Source organism: Ovis aries, chromosome 12 (genome assembly GCF_016772045.2).
Source record: "Ovis aries strain OAR_USU_Benz2616 breed Rambouillet chromosome 12, ARS-UI_Ramb_v3.0, whole genome shotgun sequence".
NCBI lineage: Eukaryota > Metazoa > Chordata > Mammalia > Artiodactyla > Bovidae > Ovis > Ovis aries.
The window spans coordinates 33,102,246-33,124,898 of record NC_056065.1 but is presented as its reverse complement, the minus strand read 5'-3'; the positions used below and the strand labels follow the sequence as shown (position 1 = coordinate 33,124,898).

Below are 22,653 nucleotides of genomic sequence, written 5' to 3'. Positions count from 1 at the left end.
CAGTATTTTTTATATTTTTTCAGGGGGAGATGCTACTTAATAGCTATACAAATTGTTATATACCTATAATTCTTTATATTACTCCCTGCGCAGCCAAGGAAACACTCTTTAAGAACTATCCATCAGACTTTTTTCACTCATAATTTCCTTCCATCTGGCTACCAGTTCATAGTCATTGTAACTTTCCTCACCTTTCTGCCTCAGTGTCCTTTATTATCTATATAGACCTCTGTCAGTTTTCAATGTTATTGGCATTTGAGCATGAGTAATAATATATCTTACTTTATTTGTTTAGGGGTGTATCTACCTCATGTTTAAAAGTCTTTTAGATAAGCCCTTTAATTAAAGAATTTATATAAGTCTGTTGAATAAAATTGTCAGAAACCACACAGTCCTGTGGTATGGCCATTAGCAGGCCATCTACTGTCTTCCCCCAGCCTTCTCTTTGTTAGCTAATGCTTGAGTTTCTTGTTTGTCAAAATATGATTATAATATTTCAGAAAATGGATAGAGAGCATCAATCTTCCATGCTTCATATCATGTTGGATCGTCTAGTAATCAACAAAATAAAAGCACTACTTAAGATTGCTTAATGTATGCAGTCTGCAAGTGGCATTTCTTAAAAAGAAAAAAAAAGGAAAGAAAAAATGCTTAATGTATTTGGTATTTGTTTCTGCTTTTTATAGGAGGAACTCTCTGGAATGAAAAATAGGGTACAAGTAGTTGTGCTTGAAAATGAAAGGCTCCAACAAGAGCTGAAATCTCGAGGACAAGAAGAAATGAGGGAGCAAACACTTCTGGATGCATCTGTGAGCATTTATTTAAATCATTAAACTAAAATATATATAGTCTGAATGTTGCTTCCTACCCTCTCCCTCAGCCTTCTCAACTGCTTCAATTTTTTTCTTGAAGTTTGGCAGAAGTGCTGTTCTGGTATTTACTTGGGGCTGCAGAAATTAAAATTTGCTGTGGTGGTATGAATCCTCAAATTAAACGATGTAGTGGTGCCTAGCAGCCACTCCAGTTTCCTCTCTGAGCATTACCATTTGTGTTTTTTCCATACGAAAGAGCAAGCCTGAAAGCAGGAAGTATGTCATATAGGAAGTATGTTAACAGAGCTGGACTTTGTTAAATCCAGCAACTGTTCAGAATTGTAGTTTAGATTTCTGTTGTATTTCTCTAAATCGTCTTTGAACTTTGAGTTCCAATAAGTCTAATTAGCATGGTGTAGGAGTAGGCTGCAGTCCATGGGGTCGCTAAGAGTCGGACACGACTGAGCACGCTGAGCGACTTCCCTTTCACTTTTCACTTTCATGCATTGGAGAAGGAAATGGCAACCCACTCCAGTGTTCTTGCCTGGAGAATCCCAGGGACAGGGGAGCCTGGTGGGCTGCCGTCTATGGGGTCACACAGAGTCGGACACAACTGAAGTGACTTAGCAGCAGCAGCAGTAGCAGGAGAAAGAACACTGACATGTGTGTCCAAGATTCAACATGTTTATCTTCCCATTGTCCCTAACAAGCTGGATGTTTGGCAAGTAATTTTATAGGACTTTCAGGCTTGGCTTCACCTTGTAGGTCCTCTGTTTATTGGAAATTTGAGAAATTCACCAATATTAGCTGTCCTTAGTCTTTAATGTGAATGGGGTTTGGGATACTTACTGACAGTGCAGATCCTGGGCTTTATCCCTGAGAACTGGTCTGGGTTAGTCTTTGAGCAAGTTGCCAGAGTGAATCTAATATCGGTGGAATACATTTTGAGGAACAGAGAATTGTATGATCTCTATAATTCTGTGACATAAAATTTTTATGATGATATTTAAATAGTTTAAATTTAATTTCTCCTTATGAGTTGTCAGAGATACTTTTGCCTTCAAAATAGTTTTTACTCTTTTGCTATGGGGTAGTTGATAATAGTTGTTCTGCTTTTCGAGACAAAACTCAATTTTCTGTGGGAAAGTTTTGGTACTTGCCTGTTTTGGCTTTACTTTGCAGTGTATTTTGGTGCTTTTGACTTAGTCATTATTAGTAAGTAAGTTCTGTTTAGGAAAAAACACAGCTGTTTTAATGTTTTACCTAAGTGTCCTCTAATTTTTGAAGTTTTTTTTCTTAACCTGACCTGATGTTTCATTTGTAATCCTAGAGTTCTATGTGTTAGAATTTGCTATTGTATCTAGATATGTTAAGTCTGAATAATAAAGTGAGCTGATTAGCATTTTAGTTTATTTTTCTGCAATTACACATCACTTTGTGATCAGCTATTTTCTTCATTATATAACTTTTTCTGAATGTTTATAGTATTGTATTATTAATATTAGTGTTTAAAATTTTTTGTCTTAGTTCCTATTATTTTGGGTCAATTTGAAAATGATTCATAAAAAGTACTTACAAGTAAGCTCATTTTTAAAATATTCTTTTGATTTTCCTCCAAATATGCAGTGAACAGTGACTCAGTTATTCATAGTCTTTGATATTTATACAATGCAAAGAAGTGGAAGATGGGGAAGTGAAATGAGAAAGGAAATAAGGCAGACAAGTGAATCAGGGGGCAAGAGAAGTGAGTAATGCAAAAGGGGAAGGAAATGATGGTAAAAGCACACATGCTTTGCCTTATGAACAAAGGAAACTTGCTTAAGAAAACTGCAGATAGACAGATTATAGAAAGGATAGAGTTGTAGAGAGCTTTTTTAAAAAAAAAAAATTCACATGAGCTAAAACATAATGCAGATATTAAAATGGTTGTTAGGTATGTCAGGTGACCTTGATACCTGTTTTAATGTTAGTCTTCTGTGTTATTTTGTTGTTACAGAGTTATTTCTCCCACTTGCTACTTGTGGAGGTGAATTGAGGCATTTTGGCAAACCTATGAATAGTGTTGTATTGAGAGTTTTGATGTAAATAAAGCTATTTAGAATATCTTAAATATAAACAGATCGAGAGATATCATCTTCCTTTTTTCCTAAACTCTTTTTAATGAGCCTATTACCATGTTGATGGTAAATCTTGCCAAAGCTATTGGCAGATTTGACTATATATTTTCAGTGTTTCTCAATGCCTTCTTTGGAAAAACAACTGAAATATGTATATAGTAATAATTAATAGCTATTGATGACTGCATGGTTATGATGTTCCAGGTATTGTATCAAATACTTTGTTTACATTATATCATTTCAGTCTTATGATAGCTGCATAAGGCAGGTGTTGTTACATCAACTTTCAGATGATTAAATTAAGATATACAGCAATTAAGTAACCTACAAAGCTAGAACTCAAACACAGCACTGTCTGACTCCCTTGATCCATCCACCTGGCCTTGAATTATGCTGCCTTTCTGAGTAGATTAGGAATAGCTTATCAATATTGAACCAAACCATCTTTGCCATGGACTGGAACTTTGATGGTAGCCTACACAACTTATAGCTTTTAGCTTAGTTTTTGACTTAACAGTTGAAGAAGCAAGCAGATTATTTTTAAATAACTAAAACCATTTAAAGAATATTTCATTTGCATCTTCATTTTTTATCATATTCCTTCTCAGGGGGCTTTTCTTGAGAGTTCAAAAATTGTATTAAAATACTCTTTTTATTAGGATTTTTTTTTAGGTGGAAAATTTCTGAGCTATTTCTTTCCATGTCTGTTCATCCCTTCCATTCCAACCCCTCCCCTCAATTAAGAAATCAGAGGTCTTCAGTGATCTTCAGGGATATAAATGTAATTTGACTTTTTATATCTTGATCAAATATCATTCAAGTTTTTTGCAAGCTATCTGTGAAAGAACATGTCAATCAGAGTAGCACTTATTTCCAAACAATATATCATAAATCAGTGATCTATAGTCTACATACATCCTCCAATTTCTCCATAGGAAATTTGTACCACTTTCCTTCGTTGCTCTGCAAGACTGTTTGTAATACAATCAAATCTTAGAAGATTTTTCCCTACTTACAGAATCAAGTTCAAGCTTATTAGCATGGCATACTTTACTTTCCAGATCCTTGTTTAATTCTCTGGCTTCTCCTTGGTTTTTTTCCCCCACTTTCCCTGGTGGCTCAGACAATAAAGAATCTGCCTGAAGTGTGGGAGATCTGGGTTCCATTCCTGAGTCAGGAAGATCCCCTGAAGAAGGGAATGGCTACCCACTCCAGTATTCTTGCCTGGAGAATTCCATAGACAGAGGAGGCTGGTGGGCTACAGTCCATGAGGGTCACATAGAATTAGACATGACTAAGCAACTAACCGGAGAAGGCAATGGCACCCCGCTCCAGTACTCTTGCCTGGAAAATCCCATGGACGGAGGAGCCTGGTAGGCTGCAGTCCATGAGGTCGCTAAGAGTCGGACACGACTGAGCAACTTCACTTTCACTTTTCCTTTTCATGCATTGGAGAAGGAAATGGCAACCCACTCCAGTGTTCTTGCTTAGAGAATCCCAGGGACGGGGAAGCCTGGTGGGCTGCCGTCTATGGGGTTGCACAGAGTCGGACACGACTGAAGCGACTTAGCAGTAGCAGCAGCAAGCAACTAACACACACACTTTCATAATTGATTTACAATGCCATGCCAATCTCTGCTGTACAGCAAAATAGCTCAGTTATACACATATTTGCATTCTTTTTTATATTCTTTTCCCTTATGGTTTATCACAAGATATTGAATATATCAAATAGTTCCCTGTGTTATACATTAAGACCTAGTTTATTGATTCTAAGTGTAATAGTTTACATCTACCAACAGCAAGCTCCCAGTTTATCCTTCTCTCTTCTCCCTTACCCCTTGCCAACTGCAAATCTGTTCTTTATGTCTATGAGCCAGTTTCTGTTTTGTATGTAGATTAATTTCTGCCATATTTTAGGTACAAATATGGCACATGAAAAGTGATATCCTATGGTATTTGTCTTTCTCTTTCTGACCTACTTCACTTAGTATGATCTTCTTTAGTTGCATCCATGTTGCTGCAAATGGCATTATTTCATTTTTCATGACTGAGTAGTATTCCATTGTGTATGTGTACCACGTCTTCTTTATTTATTCATCTGCAAGTGGACGTTTAGGTTGTTTCCATGCTTTGGCTATCATAAACAGTTCTACTTTCATCTTCTGACATTATTGCCTTGTACATCAACCTTTAATAATACTGAATTTCCTAAAAGCCTCTGGGAAGCACCATGTTATTTCTCATCTCTGTGAGTTTTCTCATGGTGTGGTGTTCTCTCTTCTTGGCATCTAACTTATTTTTTTTCATCCTTCAAGATATCACACCAGTGTCAAAACTTCTCCAGAAACTTTCCTTGAATCTTCAGTTGCTCTTAGTATACCTCTTCTGTCTGGCCTTGTCCTGACACGCACACTTATGGCTTTACTAAATGGAAATTACCTGCTTAGGTTTTTCTCTTCTTCATTAGCCTATACACTCCTCAACGTTAAGATTGGTCTTGGTCATTTTTACCGCCTACCACTGGCCACCAAGCTTTTAGCACAATGCATGAACATAGTCAGTATTATACAAGTTCTTTGAACGTCCCAAAGAATATGGAATAGAATCTCAGAATACTACTTTGAATGAATACAATTTACCGCATTCTAACATGATATGACACCACAGTATAGTTCTGTGTTTGGGGACATATCCTTGCTTATGAATACTACTGTGTCCCTTGGCCCTTAATACGAGTTCATTAATTACTTGTTGGATAAATTAAATAAGTAATTTAGTTCTTGATTCACACATAAATCACCCAGATTTTGAGCTGCTTATTACACTGAATGCTGAGAGAATGCCAAAGTTTGCCAACTGTCAATGGGTGCCCCAAATTCAGTCTATAGACATGTTTTGTCTGTTTGAAAAACTGACTCGGTATTTAACAGTGTTTCAGTTGAAGAGCCAGATATCTGCCTGATCTTTTTAAAAATCTAAAGATTTTTGGGGGTAATATGAGATGGCATTCACACATGGCAGCAGTTGACTGGAACTGAGTAGTGGCTTCTTTCTTGGGTTGCTCTGTCTTGATCCCTATGACTACTTTTTGGATCCTTGACAGGCAAGCTGCATGTCAGTTCTGTTTATCACCGTGCACTGTTTTTCACATTGAAGATAAATAATTTTCCAAAAAGGCAGAAGAGCATAGTGGTTTAGGACTCGGGAGCTAGATTGCCAGGGTTCAGATCCTAGCTTTGCCACTCATTAGTCACTTTCTACCTCTGTGACTTTTTGCAGTTACTCTCCGTAACGCAGTTTCCTCATCTATAAAATGGAGATAACAGTGAAACTTGTCCCATAGGATTATTGTAATGATTAGCTAAGTTAATATATGTGGAGGATGTAAAAGAGTGTCTGGCACATAGTAAACCTTATATGTAGTAATTCTTATTATTAGTCATATCTTTATGAAATGTGGAAAATGGAAAACAAACCAAGAGAGGTTTATGTGCTTCAAGAGTATATGTCTCCAAAGAGGTAAAGAGAGAATTTCATTTGTTCAATACACTGATATACGGCCCTCTTTGTTCATTTACATTATTGCCTGTACCTGTAGGAGTTCAACTTTGTAACACATGTTTGGAATATGCCCCTAACAGCTTGAAAATGCAAAATAATTGTTGATTTGTATATAGAAGCATCTGCTATTTTTCTTATTCCTTTCATCACAGATAATCAGTATTCCATTTGTAAAATCTGTATATTGATTTAGAAGTTAAAAGTCGATTGCAAGTACTTTCACATTTTATTTTAGGGAAACATGCAGAATTCTTGGATTACAACAGGTGAAGACTCTAGGGTGGATGAAGCTGCAAAGAGATCATTTTCATGTGGCAATGCCGATACTATCAAAGTTGCTTCTGCTGGTGAGGCTGAAAAATGGAAACTAGAACTGGTGAGTATTTGGGTACTTATATGCATCTACATTTTTGGTACTTTTTTATTGTGGTAAATATATATAGCACAAAATTTTCTATTTTAACTATTTAAAATTTTAAGTGTACAATTATTTACACTAAGTACATTCACAGTGTTGTTCAACCATAAACAGTACTCATTTCCAGAACATTTTCATAGTCCCAAACAAAAACTCTACCAATTAAATAATAACTTCCATTCCCCTCTTCCCACAACCCTGGGTAACATTTTCTGCTTTATGTCTTTATATGAGTTTGTCTATTCCAGATATTTCACTTAAGTGTTTCTCATTTTGTCTGGCTTATTTCATTGAGCATAGAGTTTTCAAGTTTCATCCATGTTGTAATGTGTATCATAATTTCATGTCTTTATAAGGGTGAATAATATTCCCCTGTACATATATGCCACACTTTGGTTTTCCTTTTATCTGTTAATAGATTTTGGGGGAGTTTCAACCTATTGGCTGTTGTGAGTAAGGCTGATATGAATATTGATGTACAAGTATCTGTTTGAGGTCCTACTTTCAAATATAATTAGAAAAGCAATTGTTGGATCATTTGGTAATTCTTCATTTTTTTTTTCTGCTTCTCAGATTCAATTATTTCAATTGTTCTATCTTCAAATTTTCAGATTCTTTCTTCTGCTGCCCAAATCTCTAAAATCTCTTTAGTGAATTTTTTATTTCAGTTTTTGTCGTTTTCAGCTCCAGAATTTGTTTGGTTCTTTTCTATAATTTGTTTTCCTGACTCCCTTTTTTTCTTTGTTCATATTTTCTCTTAGCATTCTGAGTGTTCCTAGGCAGTCCTTTTAAAGTTTTTGTCTAGGAAGTCTGATGTCTGCAGTTTCATAAGCATGGTTCCTGCCAGTTTATTCTGTTTAATTGAGTGAGCCATGTTTTCCTCTTTCTTTGTATGCCTACTGATTTTTTGTTGTTGAAAACTGGGCATTAAACTGTTATATATGATAACTCTGGAAATCAGATACCCTATTTTTTTAAGGTTTGATATCTTTTTTATTGTTGAAGGCTGTCATAGTCCTTTAAAGAATTTTCCAAACGATTTCTGTAAAAACTATTCCTTGTGTGTGATCACTGAGATCTCTGTTCCATTAGCTCATTTACAGCTGATGTTTGAGACATTTCCTTGACTGCCAGCAGCTGAAACAAAGAACAAGAACAGCAAAAAGCCCCCCAAATATAGAACAACCAACTCTCCAAGTCTTTGCACTTTGACTGTGCTGAACTTTACCTTACAGTTAGGCCTGCTCTGAGCCTAGAGATCAGCCTGAAGTGAAAGCTTCAGGTCTTCTTAGGACTTTTCTGAGAATGCATTTTCCCTGGGCATGTTTGTGGCTTTCTAAACTCCCCATATACAGAGATGCGTCTGAATGTCCCAATTTCCTGAGGAGTCTAAAATAATTATATTTTAAGATCAAATGATACTTTTAAATACTTTGATCTGGGTGAAAATAATGGAATGATGGAACCAAAAATGGAATGTTCCAGGGGAAGATATAATGAATCATAGTTCCACTCTCATTATTATCCACAGGTTTTGTTGTTAAATTTTTCTAAAGGCTCTTTCTGGCCCAAATTTCCTTGCTCCTTCTCATTCTCTAATCCAAGCTTTTTTCTAATATTTAGGAAAGAGTTCCTTTCTTTAAAAAAAATCAGAAAGACTAAGTAAATTATACGGTTTTTTCCAATTAAATAAGCTATGATAGCTGCTTAATACCCATAGGATTAAGACCAGTCTCCCAAGCCATCTGCTATTTTCTTCAAACTGCATTTCCAGACTCGCTTCTCATTCTTCTGTCTTTCTCACAAGTATTGGCTATAAGCACGCACACCACTCCTTGCTACTTCATAAGCTTATTTCCCAGTTCCATTTCTCTTTGAAGAATTGACTTTGGCTTATGCAATAATCCCTGCCTAAAATGCTTCCTTCTTATCCTCTACCTATTGAAATGTTTACCTACCAAACTTAGTTCAAATGTCCCATCCCATCCTACCTTCCCTAATTACATGCTTCCATTCCTCCTTTTCCCACATTAGAATTAGTTTCCCTCTTATGTCTTCTCTTAGTGTTCCATTTATAACTGTTATAGATTCACTTGTTTATCCTGTTTATGTCAAAGGTCAGTCTCTGCTTCTGTGAGCTTTATGTTCCAAGTCTTCCTCACTTCTTTCAAGGATTTCACTCTTGTACATATCTCCTCTTGCTCTTGTACCTTTTATCCCTCTTAACTGGGTTTTTAGCAAAATATGTACTATACTAGCTACTGTCTTAAAGCAAATAAACACAAAATATATTCTCTTCATCTTACATTCCCTTTGAACTATCACCCAGCTACTCCCCTTCATACCAAAGGCTTTCAAAGCAGTTGTCTATACTCACGCCTCTGCTCCTCACCGCCCATTCTCTCTTCAGCATACTTTATTTGAGCTTCCCCCCGCCATATCCCCCTAAACCATTTCTTTTCAAGGTCATTAATAACCTCCACGTATCAGTCTTCATCTTCCTTCCTCATCTCAGAGCAGCATTCTATAATATGTACATTAGTTGGTCATGTCATCCTTTGATATTTCTAATGACACAATTTAACATAAATTCAGAAAAGTATGCAAAACAAAAATGTACAGCTTTAGGACTTATCTCCAAAGGAACAACCATGTAACTGTCCCTGTAAGATGTCTAACATTACCATGTCCCACGAGCCCTCTCCATGCCCACTCCCAATCACCACCTCTCATTCTCTTAAAGCTAAACACTAGCTTGACTTTTATGAAAATTGATCCCTAAGCATGATCCCCAAACACTCAAATTGATTTCTGCCTGGTTTTTACAATATTACATAAATTGAATCACATAGTACTTATTCTTTTTTGTGTAGCTATTTTTCAGTATTATATTTGATAGAGTCATATAGATTTTTAGTTGCATGTGTTAGAAATTTATTCATTTTCATTGATAGAACTACCATATGAATATAACATAATTATGTATTTATGTATTGTTGACAGATATTTGTATTTTTCCAGTTTGGGGATATTGTGATTCTTGCTGCTATGAGCATTCTTTTACATGTCTGTTGGTGTGCATTGTACACGTTTATGTTGGGTATGTACCTTGGAGTGTCATTGTTGGTCATAGTGTATGTATATGCTCAATGTGAGTACATAAGGGCAAACTTTTCCAAGGTGATTTTTTTACTAGTTGACACTTCTGACAGCAGCATGAGTGATACCATAGCTCCATTTCCTTGCCAGCACTTGATATTCTGTTTTTCTGGTGGTCTTGGAGTGTTCTCATTGTGATTTTTATTTTCATTTCTCTGATTTCTCATGTGATTGAGTATTTTCTCATATATCTATTGGCCATTTGATGTCCTTTTTTGTGACATGCCTGTTCAAATGTCCTACTTATTTTTTTGAATTATCTGACTGTTTTTTTAAAGCTCTTAATATGAGTATAAGGCCATTATTGGTAACCTCTGTTGGAACATATTTTCCTATATTTTGTGGTTTGTCTTGGAACTCTCTTGATAGTTTCTTTTTTCTCTTTCTTTCTTGATTAGAATTTCTTAATTTTAATGTGGTCCAATTTACCAGTGTTTTCCCTTTATTTTTTAGTATCTTTTGTGTCCTATATAAAAAAGTGTTTCCCTACCCCCAAGGCCATTAGATACTCTGAAGATATTCTCCTATGTTATCTTTCAGAAACCTTATAATCTTTCTTTTTACATTTAGAACTACAGTGTACATGGAATTTGTTTTTGTATCTGATGGGAAGTGTAGGGGGTTACTTTTCTTATCAGGTTATTTATATATCCCAGCATCATCTGTTGAGAAGACAATCATTTGCCTGACACCTTTGTTATAAATCAAGTGTACATATATGTGTGAGTCTGTTTCTGGGCTTTGTGTTTTAATTCCTTGGTGTCTGTGTTACTACTTCTTTGTGCTATCACCATTCTGTCTTGATTCTTATAACCTTGTATCTGGTAGACCAAGTCTTCCAACATTTTTCTTAGAGCTAAAGCATGTCCTATTTCTTGCCTTTTGTATTTCCAAATACATTTATAATTAGTTAGCTTTCAAAAAGCCATTAAGTAGTTTTGATTGAGATTACATTAAAGGTATAGGTCATTTGTGAGGGGAAAATTGATATCTTATGATAATATATTGTCCAATAGTAAAATTACATATCACTCTATTTTGTTGCTGAGTCACTTCAGTCATGTCTAACTCTGTGTGACCCCATAGATGGCAGCCCACCAGGCTTCCCCATCCCTGGGATCCTCCAGGCAAGAACACTGGAGTGGGTTGCCATTTCCTTCTCCAATGCATGAAAATGAAAAGCGAAAGTGAAGCCGCTCAGTCATATCCAACTTAGCGACCCCATGGACTGCAGCCTACCAGGCTCCTCCATCCATGGGACTTTCCAGGCAAGAGTACTGGAGTGCGTTGCCATTGCCTTCTCCGATCACTTTATTTAGGTCATCTTTAATTTTTGTCAGTTTTTTATAGTTTCTGAATAAATGCCTTACACATCGTTCTTTAGAATTAACCTCTAGATTTTTTATGGTATTATCATAAGCAATATACATATTTAAAATTTTCATTTTCTTATTCTTCAGTGCTAGTATAGAGAAAAGCCCATGGTTTTTGTATTTTGCCTGACTCCTACTTGCTTTTGATTAGTGTTATCATTGTATTTTTTCCCTATTGTTTTACTTTTAACATACTTATGTCTTCATATTTAATATGGGTTTCTTATGGACAGCAGATAGTTGAGTTTTGCTTTCTTTATCCAATCTGACAATATCTGTCCTTTAAACGTGATTATGTGTATACTTGGCTTTAAATCTACTATCTTGTTATGTCTTTTTTTTCCCTTCTGCTATTTCTTCACCTTTTCTTTTTTTTCCTTTCCTGCCTTCTTTTGAATTAGTTGAACATTTTAATGGTTCCATTTTATTTCCTTTTCTCACTCTGGAAAAATCTTTAGCACCAGCATTCACCTGGTTTTATTCAAGCCAACAACCCAGGGTTATTTTTAATGTCTTTTTCTTCCCCACATCTATTCAGTCATAAAATTCAGTCAGTTTTACATGAGTAGATAGAACTCCTATAGAGGAACATAAGCAAATCATTCTCTGACATAAATCTTAGTGATATTGTCTTAGATTGGTATCACAAGGCAAAAGAAATAAAAGTGAAAATAAATAAGTGGGACCTAAAAACTTTTGCTATGCAAAGGAAACCAACAACAAAACCTATAGCATAGTAGAAAATATCAGCAAACTATGTGACCAACAAAGGGTTAATATCCAAAGATAGAAATATCCCATAACTCAATACCAGACAAAAACAGACAACCCAATAAAAAATGGACAGAGGACCCAGATAGACACTTTTCCAAAGAAGATATATAGATGACCAACAGGCACATAAAAAGAGATTATTAGAGAAATGCAAATCAAAGCCTTAGTGAGGTATCAGTTCATACTAGTCAGAATGGCTATCATCAAAAACTATACAAATAATAAATGCTAGAGAGATGTGGAGAGATGGGAACCCTTGTGCCCTGTTAGTTGGAATGTACATAGGTGCAGCCTCTATGGGAAATAATATGGAGGTTCCCTGAAAAACTCAAAATAGAGCTACCATATGATACCCGCTCCTGAGTATTTATCCTCCCAAAACATGAAACCTCCTATTAGAGAAGACTCATGCCCCCCAGTGTCCATAGCATCATTATTTACAATAGCCAAGACATGGAAGCAACTCGTGTCCATCAGCAGACAATTGCCTTAAAATATATTGTTTATATATATATGATGGAATATTACTCTGCCATAAAAAGAAGGAAATATTGTCATTTGTAGCAACGTGGATGGGCCGATAAAATATAATACTTAGTGAAGAAAGAAAAATACAAATTCTATATGATATCACTTTTACATGAAATCTAAAAAATAATACAAATAAATCTATATACAAAACAGAAACAGACTCACAGACATAGAAAACAAATTATGGTTGACAAAGGAGAGAGGGAGTGAAGGAGGGACAAATTAGGAGTATGGGATTAACAGATACAAGCTACTATGCATAAAATAGGCAACAAGGATTTACTGTGTAACACAGGGAATTATATTCAGTATCTAATAATAACCTATAATGGAACATATTTGGAAAACTCAGCAGTGGTCACAGGAATGGAAAAAGTCAGTTTTCATTCCAATCCCAAAAGAGGGCAATGCCAAAAAATGTTCAAACTACTGCATAATTGCACTCGTTTCATATGCTAGCAAAGTAATGCTCAAAATTCTCCAAGCACTGCTTCAGCAGTGCGTGAACCATGAACTTCCAGATGTTCAAGCTGGATTTAGAAAAGGCAGAGGAACCAGCGATCAAATTGCCAACATATGCTGGATCACTGAAAAAGCAAGAGAATTCCAGAAAAACATTTATTTCTGCTTTATTGATTAAACCAAAGCTTTTGACTGTGTAGATCACAACAATCTGGAAAATTCTTCAAGAGATGGGAATACCAGACCACCTTACCTGCCTCCTGAGAAATCTGTATGCAGGTCAAGAAGCAACAGTTAGAACTGGACATGGAACAACAGACTGGTTCCTAATCAGGAAAGGAGTACATCAAGGCTGTATACTGTCACCCTGATTATTTAACTTATATACAGAGTACATCATCGGAATGCTGGGCTGGAAGAAGCACAAGCTGGAATCAAGACTGCCGGGAGAAATATCAATAACCTCAGATATGCAGATGACACCACTTTCATGGCAGAAAGTGAAGAGGAACTAAAGAGCCTCTGATGAAATTGTAAGGGAAGAGTGAAAAAGCTGGCTTAAAACTCAGCATTCAAAAAAAGAAGATCATGGCATCTGGTCCCACCACTTCATGACAAATAGATGGGGAAACAATGGAAACAGTGACAGACTTTATTTTCTTGGACTCCAAAATCACTGCAGATAGTGACCTCAGCCATGAAATTCAAAGACGTTTGCTCCTTGGAAGAAAAGCTATGACCAACCTAGACAGTATATATATATATATATATATATATATATATATATATATATATATATATATATATATATATATGTATATATAAAAGCAGTATATACATATTAAAAAGCAGAGACATTACTTTGCTGACAAAGGTCCATCTTGTCAAAGCTAGGGTTTTTCCAGTAGTCATGAATGGATGTAGAGTTGTACTATAAAGAAATCCGAGCAGCAAAGAATTGATGCTTTTGAACTGTGATGTTGGAGAAGGCTCTTGAGAGTCTTCATCCAGGTGGCCGCATAATGTTGAGCAGAGTTCCCTGTGCTACGCAGTAGGTCCTTGTAGGTTATCCATTTTAAAAATAACAGTGTGCACATGTCGGTCCAAGCTCTATATCTTTCCCCCCATTCTTCCCCCTAATGGCAAACATTAGTTCATTCTCTAAGTCTGTGAGTCTGTTTCTGTTTTGTAAGTAGCTACTTCATGACTCTTGTTCATCAGCTTATCTGCTATCTATTTGCAATGTCTTCATTTGTGATGATCTCTTTTACATATCCTTCAGTGTAATATAAGATTCAGTGCTGATAAAAAGATTTCAATATTCATCCAGTGCTTCAGCTATGTAGAGGCTTTTATTTAGTTGTAGGTACTAAATAAAAGTCTTCATATATTCATTCTTCTCACTGACCACCTTACCTAATCAGCTCATCTCTATCTACTCTCCCATGTAGCATTCTACCTTCTAGTGATACCGAACTACTTATTGACCAGATATATAGCACACTTTCTCCAGTCACTGATCCTTTTGCTCTATTGGAAATTATCCAAGTCTTAGCATCTCTTCTAATGAAGCCTTCTCTACTTCTCTTCAGCTAAATTATAAGTTCCTGCCTTTTCTATTTCATTTTACCTTCTGTATTTTCACTAGTGTAAACTGTATATAATTATATTTGTTCATCTGTCTTGCTATTTCTGCTAGAATATAAGCTCTTGGAGGTAGCAGTGTTTTTATCTTAGAATTAAAGAAAAACTGGATATCAGCTGAGGCTTGTGGATTATATATCACTTTGGTCTATCATACTATGATTTATAACTTTTATCATTCATCCAACACATATTAATATTTTTTGGTGCTTCAGCTATGCAGCAATCACAATGGGAGATTCCAGGAAGATTTGATCCTTGCCCTCATGGACTTTTTGGGCTATAATTGGTTTTGCCCAGAGTCATACTTTTAAAAATAAGAACTGGTTTATGCAGTTTGGAAAAAAAACTTTTTTATTAGTAATCACCATTTTATGACTCAGTAGTTCTTTGCAGGCTTTCACTCAATAAAAATAAAGTGTTTGGAGTGGATAAAGGAAAGTGATTCCAGAGAGAGCACATTGATTTTCCTCCTGGATAAAAAGAAATAACTGATTTTAATATTAATAATTAAAACACAGGACATGGAAAAAATGCACATTTTTTTTTTCTTTTCTAAAGGAGAGACTAAAACTTACTTATGAGGAAAAGAGTGAAATCCTGGAATCTCAATTGACGTTTTTGAGGTAAAGTATTATCATCTACTTAAAGTCATTGGCAAAATCATAATGATCTTAAAAATATGTTTGAATGTTTACTGAAATTTCAGTTTTAGTCAATATAGAAATTGCTTGATATTATTTTATATACACTACATGAAATTTCCTCAGATTAGTGAAGGCTAAAGGGATTTGTGAGCTCCTTTTTCAAATCCTGTGTCAAAGAAATGTGAGCTAAATTATAAAATTTATCTATCCCTTCATCAGTTATAAAATATTATGTTTTCGTATAGAAAAAGGAATTAGTAGCTCATCTTATAGAAATTATACTTTTAAAATAAAATAATATAAATAAAGCACTGTAATTTTCAAATTACAAGCAAGTATTTTTTTTTTCTTCTGTAGGAGGTCTTCATCTAATTTTAAAATTGCAACAGTAGTATAATAGTTTGAGTTTTTATATCCTTGGCAGATTTGAGTATATACAAATTTTCATGTACTTTTTGATATGTTTTCAAAAATCCCAATAGACCCTATATATTATAGATTAACCATTAGTGATTTGTTCTATATTACGAGTAGGAAAAGATACAGGAATTAATTTTTTAAGTTAAGGGTTAATTGAAATAGTGGTAATGAAATCTTTTCTAACGAAATAACGTTTAAAATATTTTTCGAATTTTATTTTAGTGAATTTTATTTTTGAAATAAAATTTAACATTAAATTTTTCAGGCCATGTATTGTCTAGAGCTGTAACTAAAGTACTACCAAGAACCAGAACTCATGGCTTTTTGCTACAAATGTAGTTATTCATTTATTTTAATATATTCTTAGGCCTTTCATGCCTTATAAGGTTGAGGATTTCTGTAGAGACTCTTGATTTTTCATGAAGAAACCTAAACTTTTATAAAATGGTCTATTTTTTGCTTTCTTGCTTTGCTATAGTTTGATTTCTATTGTGTTTTGGTTCTTCAGTATTTAGTGATATATTTCTAGCTCACTATTTTATGGGAATATGACTTATTTTGTTCCATTCACAATTCAACTCTGCAGTCTTGCATTGCACTAAAATATCACCTTGCAATGGACCAGACTTTGTTCCCTGCATTCTTCTGTTTCTTCATTTTTTTTTTTAGCATAACTTAAGATTATTTAAAGAAACATTTTCTTAAAGAAAGAAATAAAATCACTGCTCTTGGAAACTCTAGTTTTATGTTACCTATTTTTTAAATTTTCTGTTTGCCTCTTCATGTAACTAAATCTACTTGAGTGTTTTGATTTTGAAGCTGACAGAAATAGTAGTGGAGACTCTGACTTTGGAATCTACTTCTGAAGTTCTTTTTATAAAGCTTTCGAAAGTCAGACTGTGTTGTTGTTCAGTCACTAAGTCGTGTCCAGCTCTTGGTGACCCCTTGGACTGCAGTGTGCCAGGCTTCTCTGTCCTTCACCATGTCCCATAGTTGGCTCTGACTCATGTCCATTGAGTTGGTGATGCCATCCAACCATCAGACTTTTTCTACATGATACTTAAAAGGAAACATTATATTGTAGATATTATCTTGGGAAAAAGATATAAACAGCTCCTTTTTTTCTGCTTCAGAGTGTCATTAGACTTGCCTTTTTTTTTTTAACTTTTAGATGGCCCGTAGATCTTTCCATCTCTTCCAGCCTGTCTGAAAGCCCCCCAAATCCCAAGAGTCGACGAAGTGTGTAACAGCCAGATGTTTGACTGTTGGCTTCTCCTTTGTGATAGGGAGCAAATTAGGATGGCTATAGATCCCTGAATTTATCTATAGAGAGTAGCCTGAGCCAAAGATAAAGTGCCTGCCTTCTGCAGTCTTAAGAATTTAAGAACAATTTCTTTAAGTTAGGACTTAAAAAAAAAATACAATATGAAAGGGATACGTGTGCAAGGAAGCTCAGTTACCTAAGTTGACTTTACCAAAGCATTTTAGGGATGGGGAAGGAAAATACAATCCATATACTGGTCATTTAATCCTTAACAGATCAACATAGAGAAAAACCTTATCCAGGAACTAACCCATTAAAACAAACAAACAAACGAAGAACACAAACATACAGTTCCTCTGCCCTTTCATTATCAAGCTGTATATTTCCAGCCAATAGCTGCTGCTTGTGAAATCATATGTCTGTCAAATTCTGACTTCTTTCTGTAGCCCACTCTCAGTCCTTTGTAGAACTTTGTGGTTAGTTGATTTTTTTACTGAAGAAAAATGGGCAGCAATAAATTACACATGCATAAAATCCATATCCTTTTTGCAATCTTTTAAGGTTCTCTTTATAGATTTTAAAAAGTTAACACTTGAAATAGGATATTTCCCTCAATTTAAGGATATTGTGTTATCCCTTTATTGAGAAAAATTATTTAGGATTTGTATTTTGGGAAGAGATGGGATCCCTTGAAAAGAGAGCCAGTATTGGAGGCACACTAGTCTGTGTTAAAATCTTAAAACAACTTTAATATTTTCAAGTCTCACTTTATTCAAAGGGTCAATTCGGATAATCACATCTACATCTCTGGGTTGTGGTAAGAATTAATAAGGTATTGTATAAAAAGCACCTAAATAAGGTAAATACCAGTAAATGATAGTAGTTATCACTGTGATGATACATTTACAAGTAGTATACTTTTACCGGGACATTTTTAAAAAATTTTAATCAGATGATAATTGCTTTACTATGTTATATTGGTTTCTGCCTCACAACAATGTGAATCATTCACATCGAGTCTCCCCTTCCTTCCTCTTGAGTCTCCCCGTCCCCAATCCCACCCCTCTAGGTTGTCACAGAGCTCTAGGTTGGGCTCCCTGTGTTAGATAGCAGCTTTCCACTATCTATCTATTTTCTATTTTACACATGATAGTATATATATGTCGGGCTTCCCTGGTGGCTCAGAGGTTAAAGTGTCTGCCTCCAATGAGGGAGACCCGGGTTCAATCCCTGGGTCGGGAAGATCCCCTGGAGAAGGAAATGGTAAACCACTCCAGTACTCTTGCCATCATAGTATATATATGTCAGTGCTACTTTTTCAGTTTATGCTAACTTCGTCCCCTGCTATGTCCACTTGCTAAAGCTTTTTTCCCTTCTTTTTAGGAAAGACTTAGCTGAATATCAGAAAAACTGTGAAGATCTTAAAGAGCGACTAAAGCATAAAGAGTCTCTTCTTGCTGCTAATATTTCTAACCGTGTTGGTGGTCTTTGTTTGAAATGTGCTCAGCATGAAGCTGTTCTTTCCCAAACCCATAATAACGTTCACGTACAAACCATTGAAAGACTGACTAAGTAAGTATGCTTCTGTATGTGGGGTTGTTGGTAACAGGGAAACCCACATCTTTAAATGGGCATTATAGTTTTTTTTTATCTCCATGCTAAATCACATGTGATTAATGTTAAGCTTCAAATAAAATGAATTTTCTAAGGTCCCTTCATTGTAGCTATATTAAAGAGAGAATATGTAGGTTCTGCCAACTGTGTATAATCTAGTCATTTTAGACAAATAATTTTATCATTGTTGGTTTCAGTCTCATCTTTAAATGAGAGGATTGAAGTAGATAGCCTTTATAATTCTGTTCATTTCTATGACTCTGTAATTGAAGATCCAGCACTATTCATAACAGCACTGAGTTTGAGAGAAATTCTCTTGATTTTGGCCGATTTCAGATTTCCCTGCTGTAGTATAAAGTGAGCTTTTTTTTTTCAAGTCTTTAATATGTGCTTATCATGAAGAATATTATGAGTACACTGGAAGAAGGATCCACTGTATCCCATTTGTTAATATTTGAGGATTGATCAGGGACAAATTACAAGTGAGTTTTTATGGAGCCAAAGTTTTCATCTAGGCTGAAATATTACAGTTTTCTGGGTACATCTTTTTTGTTTTGTTTTCACAATTCCAGAGGAAGCCTTTTCCTATGAAAATTTTATTCTGTAGAAGTTTAGGATTATTATTTAATATAGTATCCAGTGATGATTTATAGTTGGTATTCTCTCTCACATGCCCTCTGCTTTTTTCTGTGCTCAGGGTCACCTTTTTCTGTCTTCTTGGGTTCATTTAAATAGCCCAAACATCACTTCCTCATAGAAATATTCTCTCACCAGCCTTACCCCATTTTGTCCTCAATTGACTTAGCCTCCTTCCTTCTGTAACTTTATAATGTATTGTGTATACTTGCAGGTAGCAACTGTGTTTTATTTCTATATCCCTGACTTCTAGAAGAGTACCTGGGCTGTAGCAGACACTCAGTGAATTGCTGTTTATATGGGTGTTTATTGTTAATATCAGTTCAGTTCAGTCACTCAATCGTGTCTGACTCTTTGTGATCCCATGGACTGCAGCACACCAGGCCTCCCTGTCCATCATCAGCTCCCAGAGTTTGCTCAAACTCATGTCCATTAAGTTGGTGATACCATCCAACCATCTCATCCTCTGTCATCCCCTCCTCCTCCCACCTTCAATCTTTCCCAGCATCAGGGTCTTTTCAAATGAGTCAGTTCTTTGAATCAGGTGGCCAAAGTATTGGAGTTTCAGCTTCAGCATCAGTCCGTCCAATGAATATTCTGGACTGATTTCCCTTAGGATGGACTGGTTGGATCTCCTTGCAGTCCGAGGGATTCTCAAGAGTCTTCTCCATCACCACAGTTCAAAAGCATCAATTCTTCGGAGCTCAGCTTTCTTAATAGTCCAACTCTCACATCCATACATGACTACCGGAAAAACCTTGACTAGACAGACCTTTGTTGGCAAAGTAATGTCTCTGCTTTTTAATACGTTGTCTAGGTTGGTCATAACTTTGTTAACATCAGAGATCCTCTAATTGGAACTGGTGTCAAGAATGAAAAGACTTGGTCATTAAAGTCAGTTTTGACCTTTGGATGAAAGAATTTACTTCCCTGAGTTTGAAGTCTTCCTTTGTTTTGGTGAATGATATTCAATACCACCTCTTGGAATATTATGGATGCAGCTTAGCCTTGTGACTCGAGTGTTAGCTTTTGAGTCAAACTGCCTGGATCCGTACTTTGGTTCTACTAACAGCTTACTTTGTTTAAGGCTTTCCTGGTGGCTCAGTTGGTAAAGAATCTGACTGTAGTACAGGAGACCACCTGCAATGCAGGAGACCTGGGTTCAATCCTCTCATGCCTCAATTCCCTGACTTAAAAATGGAGGTAAAAGTGCCTAATAGTATTATTTTTGAGGGAACATCGAATGCATACCTACATATTGCTTCAAACCTTTCCTGCCATATTATAAATGCTCTATAAATATTAAAACCCATCTGTACCTCCTATACTTGGAAGTAGTAAAAATGTCCCACAGCTATGGTTTCTACATGTGACTAATTTATTGGTTGTTATATAAAAACTAAATTTCTCCACTGGTACTTTTCATGATCTGCACTGATGGCCTTGCTTTTCGTTAAATATTATACTAATTATTAAATATAGTATTAACTTATTCCTATTTATTACATATCGGCTTCCCAGGTGGCTTAGTGATAAAGAATCCACCTGCCAATGCAGGAGATGCAGGTTGGGTCAGAAAGATCCCCTAGAGGAGGAAATGGCAACCCACTCCAGTATTCTTGCCTGGAAAATTCCATGGACAAAGGAGCCTGGCAGGCTACAGTCCATGGGGTTGCAAAGGATCAGACGTGACTGAGCATGCACACTAGTATTTCATATAGTGACAATTTATTAAATGTATGTTAAATATATTTTCAGATACAACTGATGTGTAAAAACATTTCTAATATACCTAGGATTGTACCAGGAAATTTAAAATGTAATGTCTTTTAATCTTAGTAAAACATTGATGAGGTAAGTAGATTGCCATCATTCTACAACTAAGGAAACTGAGACTCAGAGAAGTTAAAAATTTGCTTGTTTATATTTGAAAAAAGAATGGAATCATACTTCACAAAAGTAGATTCAAGATGGTTTAAAGACCTAGATATGACTTCTAGACTACAAAAGTATTAGGAGAAAATATAGAAAAACCTCTTTATGGGCTTGGGCTAATTAAAGTTCTGAGCATGATGAGGAAAGTAAGCCAAAAGGGGAAATAAAATGTTACATTTGACTCCACTAACACAAAAACTTACTTATGATACAATATTGCAAACTAAACTAAAAGATAGGAAAATATTTATATTTTATAAAAATAAATTTTTGGTACAATGTATAAATAATTTCTTTGAAAAGAAACAGAAAAGAGAAACTTCCCAGTTGCAAAGTAGGTATAGGTTAGGAATTGGTAAGCAATAAAAGAGGATGATAATGCACAAGTTAAGTGTTCATTCATTTTTTTTTTATTGAAGTGTAATTGACCCACAATACCATTTTAGTCCCAGGTGTACAACATAGTGATTTGATAATTCTATACATTACGAAATGATCACCACAATAAATCTAGTTATACCTGTCACCATGTAAAATTATTACAGTATTATTAACTGTATTTCCCACGCTCTACATTTCATCCTTTTGACTTGTTTTAAGTTACAAAATAAATAATCTTAATCTCATTTACTTATTTTACTCATCTTCCCAAAACCCTCCCCTCTGGCAACCCCTTGTTTGTATCTGATTCTGTTTCTGTTCTGTTACATTAGTTCATTTGTTTTGTTATTCAGATTCTCCAAACATAAATGAAATCATATTTTATTGTCTGACTAATTTTACTTAGCATAATACCTTCTAAGTCCATCCATGTTGTTGCATATGGCAAGATTTCATTTCATTTCATTCAGCCATTGTATTGCTGAGCGATATTTCATTGTTTATGCATGTGTATTTATACACATATACCTCATCCTCTTTAATCCGTTATTTGATGGACATGTATGTTGCTTCTGTATAATGGCTATTCGAAATAAGGCTGCAGTGAACATAGGGGCGTCTACATCCTTCTGGATTTCTGTTTCTGTTTTCTTCTGAAAACTACCCAGAAGTGGATTTTCTGGATTGTATGGTAGTTCTTTTGATAATTTTAATTTTTCGAGGAACTTTCATACTGTTTTACCTAACAGCTTACTAATTTACATTTCTCCCAACAGTGCTCTAGAGTTGCCTTTTCTTCCATCTTTGCCAACATTTGTTATTTGTTGTCATTTTGCCATTTAAGCTATTCATTCTGTTATTATTCAAGAAAATGGTGGTGGTGGTATTATTTAAGAAAATGG

The 22,653-nt window shown here is 35.3% G+C and overlaps 1 protein-coding gene across 15 annotated transcripts in view; it reads left to right on the top strand.

The window, feature by feature from the left end:
• SDCCAG8 (SHH signaling and ciliogenesis regulator SDCCAG8) overlaps window positions 1-22,653 on the top strand; it is a 242,374-nt gene that overhangs the window by 26,442 nt on the left and 193,279 nt on the right. For all 15 annotated transcript variants that reach the window (XR_009595809.1, XM_060396452.1, XM_060396451.1 and 12 more), the window contains 4 exons: window positions 687-809; window positions 6,729-6,869; window positions 15,416-15,480; window positions 18,569-18,757. Coding sequence is in view for 14 of the 15 variants with exons in the window: in XM_060396452.1 (XP_060252435.1) it covers window positions 687-809; window positions 6,729-6,869; window positions 15,416-15,480; window positions 18,569-18,757 (518 nt within the window). In the remaining variant the exon portion in view is untranslated. The remainder of the gene's footprint in view (window positions 1-686; window positions 810-6,728; window positions 6,870-15,415; window positions 15,481-18,568; window positions 18,758-22,653) is intronic.